This window comes from Daktulosphaira vitifoliae, unplaced genomic scaffold (assembly GCF_025091365.1).
Source record: "Daktulosphaira vitifoliae isolate Bord-2020 unplaced genomic scaffold, ASM2509136v1 Scaffold_1, whole genome shotgun sequence".
Lineage (NCBI taxonomy): Eukaryota > Metazoa > Arthropoda > Insecta > Hemiptera > Phylloxeridae > Daktulosphaira > Daktulosphaira vitifoliae.
The window spans coordinates 36,725,991-36,739,859 of record NW_026099572.1 but is presented as its reverse complement, the minus strand read 5'-3'; the positions used below and the strand labels follow the sequence as shown (position 1 = coordinate 36,739,859).

The window sequence follows — 13,869 nt, the reverse complement described above, 5'->3', positions numbered from 1 at the left end:
GTCGGATCGGTTCGCGCACCCGTGGTCATTCGGTGTCGCGCGACCTATCGGACGAGGAGAGGTAGTTGTATTGCAGTCGCCATCCAGCGGTAAAGCCGGAAGTGCAATGCGACCGCGTCAAACGGCCCCTTAGTTTCAAAATTGCCCTGGCTTAATTCTCTTATCTCCGCTGCAAAAGCCTGTTGCTGAGCAAACTTAATTCAGATATCCCGTGAGTTATTAAGTTCAATAACGCTAAACGGACCTGTTTCTGGTTGAGGTGATGTAGATATCGCTTTGCGACGGACCCAGGCAATAAACCGCTTCCATATTGCAATAATGCGCAACAACTTGAACCAGGTCGAAAAATACTGAAGTAGTCTATTATCCACGGGATCAGTCGTGAGAGTGAATTTAACAGGCCGCATTTCATTTGACGCTTCTTGAGAAATCGTATAACGTTCGGATGTGATTAGCCAACCTTCTTTGATACTTCTAAGAAAAGCAGGACTTTTCCACCATAGGTCCGACGACAACAACGCGTCTACATTTATTCCACGCGAAAAGGAATCTGTGGGATTACAATTGGTAAGAACGTGTCTCCGCCTTTCATTACCAATCACATCTAAAATTTGAGTAACACGATTAGCCACGTACGTCTTCCACTGAGAGGGAGTACTCTGAATCCGAGCTAGGACCACCGTCGAATCACACCAACAATACACACTCCTTGAATCAACATTGCTCAATTTGACAATTCGATTCATCAACTCAGCCAATAATGCAGCAGAGAGTTCCAATCGTGGTAAAGTTAAAGTTTTGGTAGGTGCAACTCGTGATTTGGCACATAATAACCGAACTGTTCATAAATTTAGCCCGATTTGCTGACGAAAATAAATGCAAGCACCATAAGCACTTTGAGATGCATCACAAAAGCCATGTAGTTTCATCGTGCTTTGACTATTCAATTTAACCGCACGAGATATCCTAAACTACACCAGTCCTTCTAACTCTTGAATATAAGTAGCCCACCTGATTTGCAACTTTTCGGACAGAACATCGTCCAATTCAAATTGACTGCCACAATTCTTGCAGAAACACCTTTCCCCGGATTAAGACGGGACCTAAAAAGCCAAGCGGGTCAAACACGCTATTAAGTGTTGATAACAATTCTCTTTTGGTTTTAACGCTTCTTGCTGTTCTTTCCTTCCTCAAGAACTTCAACTCATCGGTTATGGGACACCAAGTAGGCCCTAAAGAACTCACTGTCATATCCGTACTAAGTTCTAAAGAATAATGCCTTTCTGTAAAAGCACAAGCGAAATGCTCGAGTAATTCCACGGCATTTGAACACCATTTACGCAGGTGTATGCCACCATTTCCTAATATTTTAGAAATTTCCTGATACATTGTCTTAATATCCTCCACGCTGTCAGTACCACTAAGGTAATCATCCATGTAAAAGTCTTGTAATATTGATAAACTTGCCTCAGGATATTCAGTAGCGCTGCCAAGTGCTAACTCCTTAAAAACTCTGGTGGCTAAAAACGAAGCGGGCCCCGTCTCATAGGTTACAGTATTAAGTACATAATCTTGTAAAGGCTTGTCAGGTGCATCTCGCCATAATATTCTTTGAAAATGTCGATCATTCTCATAGACGAGGACCTGACGGTACATTTTGGCAACATTTACAGTAACTACGTATAAATAGTGACGGAAACGCAACACTATATCAAAAATCTCTTGTTGCACGACAGGACCAGTCATCAGAATATCATTCAGAGAATAATCAGTAGTGGTTTTCATAGAAGCATCGAAAACAACTCGCAACTTCGTGGTCTTATTTTAACCTTTAAACGCCGCATGGTGGGGTATATAATAATAAGTACCGGGTGTTGCGACGGTATCATCTATTTTTGACTTGTGATCCATCTCTTCTTATTCCTTGAGAACATTTTTATACTCCGTTCCCAACTCTGAATTATTACACATTTTTTTTTCAAGTGTCAGGAATCGCTTGAGATTCATTGAACCCCCAAGCAGTTATGGTTCTTTTCGAAACGGTAGTCGAACGACAAAACGCCCATCCGCTAATCGACTATGAGTGTCTTGACAATATCTTTCAAACGCTAACTCCTCCTCACGTTTCGACTGCCTGATTAATGGTTTTGAATTCATCCACGTAGTGGTTGTTCCTAGTGTACCTTGACAACGCTATGTTCATCATCCTTTGACGATATTATCCAACCAAGAACAGTATCGTACAACCAAGGCAAACCTCCTGGCATCACCAACGGCTGTGAACGTATTAGCTCATACTATATCTCAGCGCTCAATACTAAATCTACTTCTGATGATATATTGAACTCAGGATCTGCCAACGCATTTCGTACATTGTCGGGTAGATTCCATCCCCTAACATCGGAGGACTGTGACGGTAATGAGACCGTTACAGCTGGCAATATTTGAAAATAATAGTTTTACTGAATGGAGAGTGAACAGCGAAAAAAGATAAATTTGTCTATTGAGATGACCTTGTGTTAACCCCATTAATTCCACAGATTGGTAACATGGTATTTTTAACGTCCTAGTTTAAGCGCCTAGCCATTTTTTGTATCAATATGTTCATTTGTGATCCGTTGTCTAATATGGCGTGACATGGAAGCCTTTTACCACGATTGTTCTGCACTATAACAATTGCGGTGGCTAATAATACTTGGGTACTTGTACATGCATTTTAAACCGCGATAGAGCTACTAAGTGCAGTTGTTGAACTTTTAGAACTAGCTAGACTAGCTTGTGGTTGCTCTGATGGCACTAGCATACTAGTAGGCGCCTCATTATCTGCTTTATTAGGAGTGGAAGTAGCATTCCTAGACTGGTATGATAATCCATGCAACTTAGAATTATGTTTCTTACCACAATGCCGACATAATTGTGATTTGCAATCTCTTGTACCGTGACCCGAAAGGAGACAGTTAAAGCATAAGTGTTTCTGATTTACCTCGCTATATCTGTTAGTTAAAGACATAGATTTAAATTTAGGGCAGTGGTAAATCATATGAGTTTTTGAACAGATGGGACAAATTTTAACTCTTCTTTGTACCGATAACACAGTCGAACCACGGTTACTTGTCTTTGACTTGTTCAACTGACGACCTTGACCTACTTGTTTTTCAAACGACTCTAAGGAACTAGCACATGTCTTTAGAAAGTCATAAAGCATTTTAAACGTCACGTCGTCATTGGCCTTATGCGACAAATCCCATTTTTCCAGTGTAGCAAGATCCAGTTTACTTCATACAATCCCCACTAACAGATCATCTCAATGCTCAACCGGTCGTTTTAATGAACGAAGATCTTCCACATGCTTATCAAACGTCAATAAAAAGTTACTCAAATCCTTTGAAGCTGAACTTGCTAAATTTTTCATTTCTAACAACAATCGAACATGGGTGTCTATTAAAAATCGCTTGCGCTCATATCGATCCTTGAGAAGAGCTAAGACCCGACTATACGACGACTCGCCCACATCTAATCCATCTATTAAGTACAAGGGCGCTCCTTGTAAACAAGATCGTAAAAAATACAATTTATCAACCTCATCGAGACTAGCAGCATCATTCACTCGTTTCATGAAACAAATATTAAATCTTGGCCATTTTATTTAGTCCTCGTCAAACTTCTCTAACGGTAACGATGTGTAACCGACTTCATACTCAAATTTTTAGCGAGCAAGGACTCTAACCTTGACCATGAGACATGCGAAGACGACTTTTGTGCATGGGCATAGTTGTCAGGCGATGGAGCCACTGGCGATAGCGCAGGTATTAATCTTGATAATCGACCCACCATATCATGATATTTAGATTCAAACTCTTCGTGCTGATTATCATCGTCGTGCTCAATGTCAATTTCTTCAACCTTTTGTTGAGCATCTTCAAATTGATTTAAGATAGCAGGGATAATATATAAACGAGACGCGGCTTCTGCATAAGAAGCTGGAGATGGAATAAACCGGTCGATAAAAGTTGCTACTCTGGTTAAAGAACATTTTATAATAGCGCGCTTACGCACTAACCCTGCGATTAAATCGGCATTACACAACTCGGGTTCATTATCAAATGCATCGTCCGACATTTTGAAAAATAGAGCTTTTAAATTTTTACCGCACTAACTGAAACTTTGAAAATTAATATTAATTTATATTAACAAAACGAAAACGAAACGTTCATATTAATAATTAATCGTAAAAATATCACAACACTTACTACAAATTTTTTAAACTGACTATGTCACAGCTTGTCAAAGCAATAACAATTGATAAAAATCACCAAAGTATAGATACATTAAATAAAGGTGAAAAACTTAATAAATAAGTGTGGGTGAGTGGCTATTATATATATATTAATTTTATTCTAATATATTTTCTCTTTTCCCCCTTTTTTTTTTTATGCCACCAATATATTTTTTCAACTTAGTACTCTATTTAAAATTTTTTAATTTTCATTGGATATATATTTTTTAACATTGATGAATTTTATTTTTTCTGTACTTTTATTTTTAAACATTCTGTTTTTTAAATTATTATTTTTTAACACCACACACTTTACAAGAATAATGTATAATATAAATATTTTGAAAACATTAGAAATGAAGGATTTTAATTGTCTGTATGGTGAACATTGGATAAGTAACTGTTTCATTGATAAATTAGAATTTTTTTTCAATTTTTGAGGGTAATATCTTCAACTAGATACGAATTGTAGTTATTTGACGTATCGTTAAAAAAGTAGGTCAAGTTAGAGCAGAGAAAATAAATGATAGTCACAAAAAAATATCTTCTCAGCTATGCATCGAAGCTAAAACTTAAAATATAGTAAAATAATTTTAATATGAATAAAAAATTTCTTCTCGCAAGTGGCGACTACAGTGATGGGATCCTTGATCTTTATTGAAGTTATTGAATCTAAATGAGATAAAAATCAGAGCAGTTGAAAATTTATTCTAACTTAAAAAGAATTAAGAAAAAAAAATGCAAAATATTCCTTGCCATACGCGTGTTGGAACCTTGTACCACAAGCGCGTAAAACACAAGTTTTACCGCCCCGGCAACCGTACGTTGGTACCCTCGGTTGAAAAAATTGGCTATTTAAGCTAAATCAAATTTCAAAATTATTTTTTTCGACTTAAAAGAAGCAAACAAATTTAAATAAGCTTAACTTTCTATGCTATATCAATTTTTTATTTATATAATATTTATGAAAAACTGTACTCCCCTTGTCAGGTATTATAAAATAAAATAAAATACAAAACCCAGAATTTTAACACAAAAATAGCATATTTTTGAATACGGTAGTCATTTTCACCATTAAGACAAATCCAGAGGTCAAATTTTTTTTCTTATTAAAGTATATTACATAAGCTTTAATTTAAGATATATATAAGTGTCAGTATTTCAGGAATACTTTCAAAAATTAAATTGAAAATGTCTTAGTTTAATATTTTAATAAAGTTTTGACCTCCCTGGATGAAAGGGGTATATAAAAATTTATTATAAAAAAATAATAATATTGATCCATACATTTTTCCAAAAGTTATAGCAATATAAATTTAATAATATAAAATATAAAATCGAGAATTTTTTCACGGAAATCGTACGTTTTTCTTTAACTTTGATGTCTGTTTTCACCACGAAGACAAGTCCAGAGGTCAAATTTATTTTTTTCAAATAAAAGTATATTACATAAGCTTTAATTTAAGATATATATACAAGTGTCAGTATTTCCAGAACACTTTAAAAAATTAAGTTGAAAAAGTTAATTTTTTGTGAAAAAGTTGTCATTTTGAATCCCCCTTTGTGGGCAGATATCGGGGCAAATATATAAAAAAATATAACAAATGATAGGTAAGAACATTATGCATCTATTAAAAAAAAAGTTATATTGATTTATTTAATTTTGAAAAAGTTATGGCAGTTTTAAGTAAAAAAAATTGAATAAATTTCGAAAATTAGCGATTTTTAAATTTGTAATTTTTTTGGAGATTTCCCCCATTTACAGGAAACGAGGGAAATTTTTTCAATTTTGGAGAGTAATGTCTTCGACTAGATACGATCTGTGATCTTTTAACGTACCGTTGAAAGAAATCGGTTCGGTGAAAGCTGAGAAAAAGTGGTAACAGATACAACAAAAAAAAAATCAAAAAGAACACATCATAGTAAAATTATTACCTTCTCAGCTTTGCATCGAAGCTATAATAAGGATATAGAGATTGACTAGCTACCCAATACTATTAGGCTTACAGAGTTATTCTAACCTAATGTAATATCTAGTTCCAACCTTTACTTATATGTGCCGGCACAATGTTCATTAGAACAAAGATATAAGCATATAGTAAACATGTAATATCATATAGCAGCAAGCATATTAGCTGGTTAATTTTATTTTAAAATAGGAATCCTGATATGGTGATCTTATCCTTTCATAATATGTAACGTACATGTAAAAATAACAGCATCATTTAATGCAAATATTAAGTGATAGATTTGGTTTGGTTGAGTTTAATATTATATAATTTTACAAGGTTTTTTGTAACATCGTCAAATATGAATATAAAAAATTTTTCGAAGTGTTAATAAAGTATATAGAATTTTGGATATACATTCCAGTCAAGTATTCCTAAAATAAGTAAAATAAAAAAAATAGATTTAATAAATACTTCCATGAATATACAAAAAATAATTTCAATAGAAAACTAATTAGGACAGCCATTTTTGATAGAATATCTGATTATATCAGTATAAACATTTCGAGTAGCTTCATAAATGGCATGTCTACTTCGTAGTATTATTGTGATATCAAATTTATTATAACCATTGGTGTATTTAAAGCAACTAAATTGACTACTTAAATGTCCAAGACTTGTTATGCCTTCGTCCCATTCACAACCATTTTCATGAGCATATTTTAGGCAATCTAAATGTTTATTTGCAGCAGCCTCACTTGTCGTACCTTCATCCCAATCACATCCATTTTCGTGGGCATACTTTAAACAGTTGATATTACCACTTGCTGCAGCTGCTCTAGTTGTACCATTATTCCAATCAAATCCATTTTCGTGGGCATACTTTAAACAATCGATATTACCACTTTCTGCAGCAGCTGTAGTTGTAGCTTCAACCCAATCACATCCATTGCTGTGGACATACATTAAACAGTTAATACTGCCACTTGCTGCAGCCGCTCTAGTAATACTTTTATCCCAACTACATCCATTTTCGTAGGCATACTTTAAACAGTCGATACTACCACTTGCTGCAGCTGCTGCTGTTACTGTTTCATCCCATTCGCATCCATTTTCATAAGCATATTTTAAACAGTCGATACTACCACTTGCTGCAGCTGCTGCTGTTACTGTTTCATCCCATTCGCATCCATTTTCATAAGCATATTTTAAGGCCATTAAATTACCACGCGAAGCTGCTGTAATTGTTGTATATTTATCCCAGGGACACTCATTTTTGTGAGCATATATTAAAAGTTCTATATTACCATTAAAAGCAGCTGCTGCTGTTACTGTTTCATCCCATTCGCATCCATTTTCATGAGCATATTTTAAGGCCATGAAATTACCACGTGAAGCTGCTGTAATTGTTGTATATTTATCCCAGGGGCACTCATTTTTGTGAGCATATATTAAAAGTTCTATATTACCATTAAAAGCAGCTGCCTCTGTTACTGTTTCATCCCATTTGCATTTATTTTCATGTGCATATTCTAAACACTCTAAACAGCCAATTGCAGCAGCAGATCTAGTTGTGCTTTCGTCCCATTTACATCCATTTTCGTGAGCGTATTTTAAAAGTTCTATATTGCAATTAAAGGCAGCAATTGCTGTTACTATTTCATCCCATTCGCATTTATTTTCATGTGCATATTTTAAACAATGTAAATGCCCACTTATAGCAGCAGCTCTAGTTGTGCTTTCATCCCATTTACATTCATTTTTGTGAGCATATACTAAACATTCTAAATGCCCGTTAAAAGCAGCTGCTTCCGTTATTGTTTCATCCCATTCACATTTATTTTCATGTGCATATGTTAAACAATGTAAATGCCCATTTTCAGCAGCAGCTCTGGTTGTGCTTTCATCCCATTTACATCCATTTTTGTGAGCATATACTAAACATTCTAAATGCCCGTTAAAAGCAGCTGCCTCTGTTACTGTTTCATCCCATTTGCATTTATTTTCATGTGCATATTCTAAACACTCTAAACAGCCAATTGCAGCAGCAGATCTAGTTGTGCTTTCGTCCCATTTACATCCATTTTCGTGAGCGTATTTTAAAAGTTCTATATTGCAATTAAAGGCAGCAATTGCTGTTACTATTTCATCCCATTCGCATTTATTTTCATGTGCATATTTTAAACAATGTAAATGCCCACTTATAGCAGCAGCTCTAGTTGTGCTTTCATCCCATTTACATTCATTTTTGTGAGCATATACTAAACATTCTAAATGCCCGTTAAAAGCAGCTGCTTCCGTTATTGTTTCATCCCATTCACATTTATTTTCATGTGCATATGTTAAACAATGTAAATGCCCATTTTCAGCAGCAGCTCTGGTTGTGCTTTCATCCCATTTACATCCATTTTTGTGAGCATATACTAAACATTCTAAATGCCCGTTAAAAGCAGCTGCCTCTGTTACTGTTTCATCCCATTTGCATTTATTTTCATGTGCATATTCTAAACACTCTAAACAGCCAATTGCAGCAGCAGATCTAGTTGTGCTTTCGTCCCATTTACATCCATTTTCGTGAGCGTATTTTAAAAGTTCTATATTGCAATTAAAGGCAGCAATTGCTGTTACTATTTCATCCCATTCGCATTTACTTTCATGTGCATATTTTAAACAATGTAAGTGCCCATTTTCAGCAGCAGCTCTGGTTGTGCTTTCATCCCATTTACATCCATTTTTGTGAGCATATACTAAACATTCTAAATGCCCGTTAAAAGCAGCTGCCTCTGTTACTGTTTCATCCCATTTGCATTTATTTTCATGTGCATATTCTAAACACTCTAAACAGCCAATTGCAGCAGCAGATCTAGTTGTGCTTTCGTCCCATTTACATCCATTTTCGTGAGCGTATTTTAAAAGTTCTATATTGCAATTAAAGGCAGCAATTGCTGTTACTATTTCATCCCATTCGCATTTACTTTCATGTGCATATTTTAAACAATGTAAGTGCCCATTTTCAGCAGCAGCTCTGGTTGTGCTTTCATCCCATTTACATCCATTTTTGTGAGCATATACTAAACATTCTAAATGCCCGTTAAAAGCAGCTGCTTCCGTTATTGTTTCATCCCATTCACATTTATTTTCATGTGCATATGTTAAACAATGTAAATGCCCATTTTCAGCAGCAGCTTTGGTTGTTTTTTTATCCCATTCACAATTTTTTGTGTGAGCATATATTAAGCATTCTAAATGTCCATACGCTGCTGCCATTTCAGCCGTATCTTCATCCCACTTGTATCGACTCTCGTAAACTAATTTTAATGTTTCCAAGTCATCATTTTTAGCAGCTTTCGACATCGTACCTTTTTTATATGGATATAATGTTTGGCCATTCGAATATCTATTATTGATCCCTAATGAGCACAATGATTATTAATTTCAGCTTTATTAACAGTTTTATCTAAATTATTAAAAAATATCTAATTAAGGAGTGACAGTTCAATTACAATTTTCATTTTTTCAAAATTATGGTAAATTAAATAGTAAATTAAAATTATGGCCTAATGTGAAACTTGAATTATAATTTTTTTTATCATTCAGCATACTTCTGTCATGTTTTATTTTTCAATTAGTTATAAATATTTGTATGAGTATATTGCTATTAAAAAAAAGTAGATAATATTTTTAAAAATATAATAAAATTAAAGCATTGTTGTACATAAAATTAATGTAATTCAAAATCTAAAAAATTGTCTGTGGCTTTTATATGCGAGTTGCTTACATTAATAGAATTATTTAGTATAGTTTGGGGAATTTTGGGTGCATATAAAAAACTAGGGCAATATTCGAATAAAATTTTTTATAAATCATATTTTAAATAAATGTTTTTCGTATAAAACATTATTTGAATACATTTTAATCCGAATAATAATTTTTCAATGTGACTTATATAACTATATTTGTCAATATTGATTCAAATTTTTAATTTGAATAAAAATGTATTAGGATGATTTATAATTAAATATATGAATTAAAATCATAAATTGGAACTAAACAAAATAACCAGGTTCTTGGACAGAAACATTTTAATATTTAAACTTTGAACTGGAGAGAAGCTATTAATTTAATAATTGGTACTGCAACTGGGGTAGAACTATATAAAGTTATTTTAATGATTCATACATTCGTAAAATTGTTGGATTATATCATATCATCAATTTTTTTACTACATCCTGTCATCAAAAAAATTATGTTTGCTATTATTATGTTATAACTGTTATATAAGTGATAACTATATGTTGAGTACGTGTGATTATTGGTAGTTATAGTACGCTTGCCTGACACTGTTACTATCGGGGTGGTCGAAGAGCTGTTGTTTTAAAAACGATAAGAGAGAAACACTAAGGTATTAGGTTCAGACGAAGTACAAGACATAAGTGTTTCAGTTAAGTAGGAGAAGATACAAGGTTGGAAAAGGTGTGGCGATTAAACAAACTCTTCATTTATTGTTGAAAGTCGGACAGTAATAATCGAGTACTGAGACTGATGTTTGACAATAAATCTTCAGGGGGTACTAGGATCGAATAATCATGTTTTGATTTTGATTACGTAGTTGCATATTTTATTTAATTGTCAAATTTACCAGTCGCCAGGAACGGAAGTATTGTCTTAATTTATTAAAAAATGTCCTACAATTATAAATATATCACAATTTTAAAATATTTTGTTACATTAATATTAAAGATAAATTAAAGAAGTTATGCAACAATAAATCTTAATTAATTGTTTGATTGAACAATTTCATGTGAATTATAAAAATTGCGAATAATTAGGGAACTTTAAAAAATATATAAATCATTATACAAATACATTTTTAACTTTAAAGCACAGAGACTAATGTAATTTTTTAAAATAATTTAAAAATAAACTGTTAAATTGTATTTTGTTAATATTTCCCAAAAAATAGTTATAGCATTAAAACTCATTGTTTGCAACTATTTTAAATTTATTTTTTTTAGTTGAGGACGATGTAGATTTATTGGCACAAAATTTTATTTGTATAATACGGTTTTAAATAATATGAATATATATAAATGTAAATGAAAAACCCAGCACAGGGGGGTCGCGGCACAGTGGTGACGTGGCATAGTTGGATCAAGTATAATGATATCTGACAGTGATTAAAATCACTATCAAAATAAAACGCTTCGATGCAAATCTTTAGATAGTGTTTAATGTTAAAAAATTGGTGGATCCNTTTAGATAGTGTTTAATTTTAAAAAATTGGTGGACTATTCCAAAAGCTACATTATCTGCTAGTTCATTATTAATATCCTAATTAAGATAAAGTATGTCGAATGAAAAAGGGATTATTAAAAAATATTATTTCTCATAAAAAAATGTGTTGATCCNAAAAATAGTATTTCCCATAAAAAAATTATATTGATCAATACACTTTTCAATAAGTTATAGCATTATAATGTTAAAAATGTAAAAAATAAAATCGAGAAATTTCACACAAAAATAGCATTTGGTAGCCATTTTCACCACGAAGACAAGTCCAGAGGTCAAATTTTTTTTTTTCATAATATAGTACATTACATTAGCTTTAATTAAAGATATATATAAAAGTGTCAGACCTTCCGGAACATTTTCAAAATTTAAGTTAAAAAAATTAATTTTTTGTGAAAAAGTTGTCATTTTGAATCCCCCCCTGTAGGCAGGTAAAAAGTCAGATTTATAAAAAAAATATACCAAATGATAGGTAAAGACATCATGCATCTACAAAAAAAAGAATTATATTGATCCATACATCTTTCGAGAAGTTATAGCATTATAAAGTTAAAAATATAAAAAAGAATTTTTTTACAAAAATCGTATTTTTTTTATTAAGTTTAATGTCTGTTTTCACCATGAAGATAAAATAAAGTCCGAAATTTTTTTTTACCATTATAAAGTATATTACATTAGCTTTAATTTAAGATATATATAAAAGTGTCAGACCTTCCGGAACACTTTCAAAAGTTACGTTGAAAAAGTTCTACTTTCTATATGCATTTTTATGTTTTGAATCCCCCCTGTATTTAGGGAAATGGTCCGATTTAAAAAAACAGTATGTCGAATGAAAGATCTATATAAATACTACTTCTCATAAAAAAATTGTAATGATTCATACATTTTTCAAAAAGTTATAGCATAATAAAGTTAAAAATGGAAAATACAAAATCGAAAATTTTCACACAAAAATAGCATTCGGTAGCCATTTTCACCATGAAGATAAGATAAAGTCCGAAATTTTTTTTTTTCATGATAAAGCATATTACATTAGCTTTAATTTAAGATATATATAAAAGTGTCAGACCTTCCGGAACATTTTCAAAATTTAAGTTAAAAAAATTAATTTTTTGTGAAAAAGTTGTCATTTTAAATCCCCCCTTGTGGGCAGGTTAAGGGTTAAATTTATGAAAAAAATATACCAAATGAAAGGTAATGATATTATGCATCTACAAAAAAAAGAATTATATTGATATGTTCATTTTTAAAAAAGTTACGGCAGTTTTTAGTAAAAAAATTTTTAAAAATTTCGAAAATTAGTAAATTTTTAATTTGTAATTTTTTTGGAGGTTTCCTCCATTTACGAGGAACGAGGGAAACTTTTTCAATTTTTAAGGATAATGTCTTCAACTAGATACAATTTGTGATCTTTTGACGTATCGTTNATTTACGGGGAACGAGGGAATTTTTTTCAATTTTTGAGGGTAATGTCTTCGACTAGATACAATTTGTGATCTTTTGACGTATCATTGAAAGAAATCGGTTCGGTGAGAGCTGAGAAAAAGTGGTAACAGACACAAAAAAAAAAAAAAACACATAGTAAAACCAATACCTTCTCAGCTTCGCATCAAAGCTAATAAATAAATGAATAAATGTATTCGAATAATTTTGAAATATTATTCAAGTTAAAATATATTCGAATAATTTTTATGTACAAATTATATTAATTTCATAATTATTTATATATATAGGTATTAATTCGAATAAACTTTTATTCTGATAAAAATGTTTTCTAACAATTATACTTGAAAATAACTATTTTACTTGAATAATAATGATCACTAACTATTTTAATTAATATTTATTAGAATAATAATAATGGAAAATTGTTTTAAAGTTTTTTTATTTAAATGACTATAAATCAATAATTCGAATAATTTTTTGGAAGATTTCCACCATTTACATGAGGCTAAAGTCCAACAGACATCAAAGTTTATAAAAAAAATACGATTTTTGTAAAAAAATTCTTTTTTATATTTTTAACTTTATTATGCTATAACTTTTTGAAAGATGTATGGATCAATATAAATTTTTTTTTATAGATGCATGATGTCTTTACCTATCATTTGGTATATATTTTTTTTATATCTGACCCTTTACCTGCCCACAGGGGGGGATTTAAAATGACAACTTTTTCACAAAAAATTTACTTTTTCAACTTAAATTTTGAAACTGCTCCGGAAGGTCTGACACTTTTATATATATCTTAAATTAAAGCTAATGTAATATACTTTATTATGCAAAAAAAAAATTTCGGACTTTATTTTATCTTCATGGTGAAAACAGACATCAAAGTTTATAAAAAAAATACGA

The 13,869-nt window shown here is 31.8% G+C and overlaps 2 protein-coding genes across 2 annotated transcripts; both read right to left on the bottom strand.

The window, feature by feature from the left end:
- Positions 1 to 200: 200 nt before the first annotated feature.
- LOC126910545 (uncharacterized) lies at positions 201 to 929 on the bottom strand. Its single transcript, XM_050693196.1, has 2 exons — positions 887 to 929; positions 201 to 838 (listed from the first exon to the last, which is right to left on the bottom strand). Exons 1-2 carry the CDS (start codon positions 927 to 929, stop codon positions 201 to 203), a joined length of 681 nt encoding a protein of 226 aa, XP_050549153.1.
- Positions 930 to 5,815: 4,886 nt separating this feature from the next.
- LOC126903972 (uncharacterized) lies at positions 5,816 to 10,912 on the bottom strand. Its single transcript, XM_050682574.1, has 2 exons — positions 10,865 to 10,912; positions 5,816 to 9,635 (listed from the first exon to the last, which is right to left on the bottom strand). Exon 2 carries the CDS (start codon positions 9,577 to 9,579, stop codon positions 6,736 to 6,738), a length of 2,844 nt encoding a protein of 947 aa, XP_050538531.1. The 5' UTR covers positions 9,580 to 9,635; positions 10,865 to 10,912; the 3' UTR covers positions 5,816 to 6,735.
- Between the last annotated feature and the right edge of the window lie 2,957 nt (positions 10,913 to 13,869).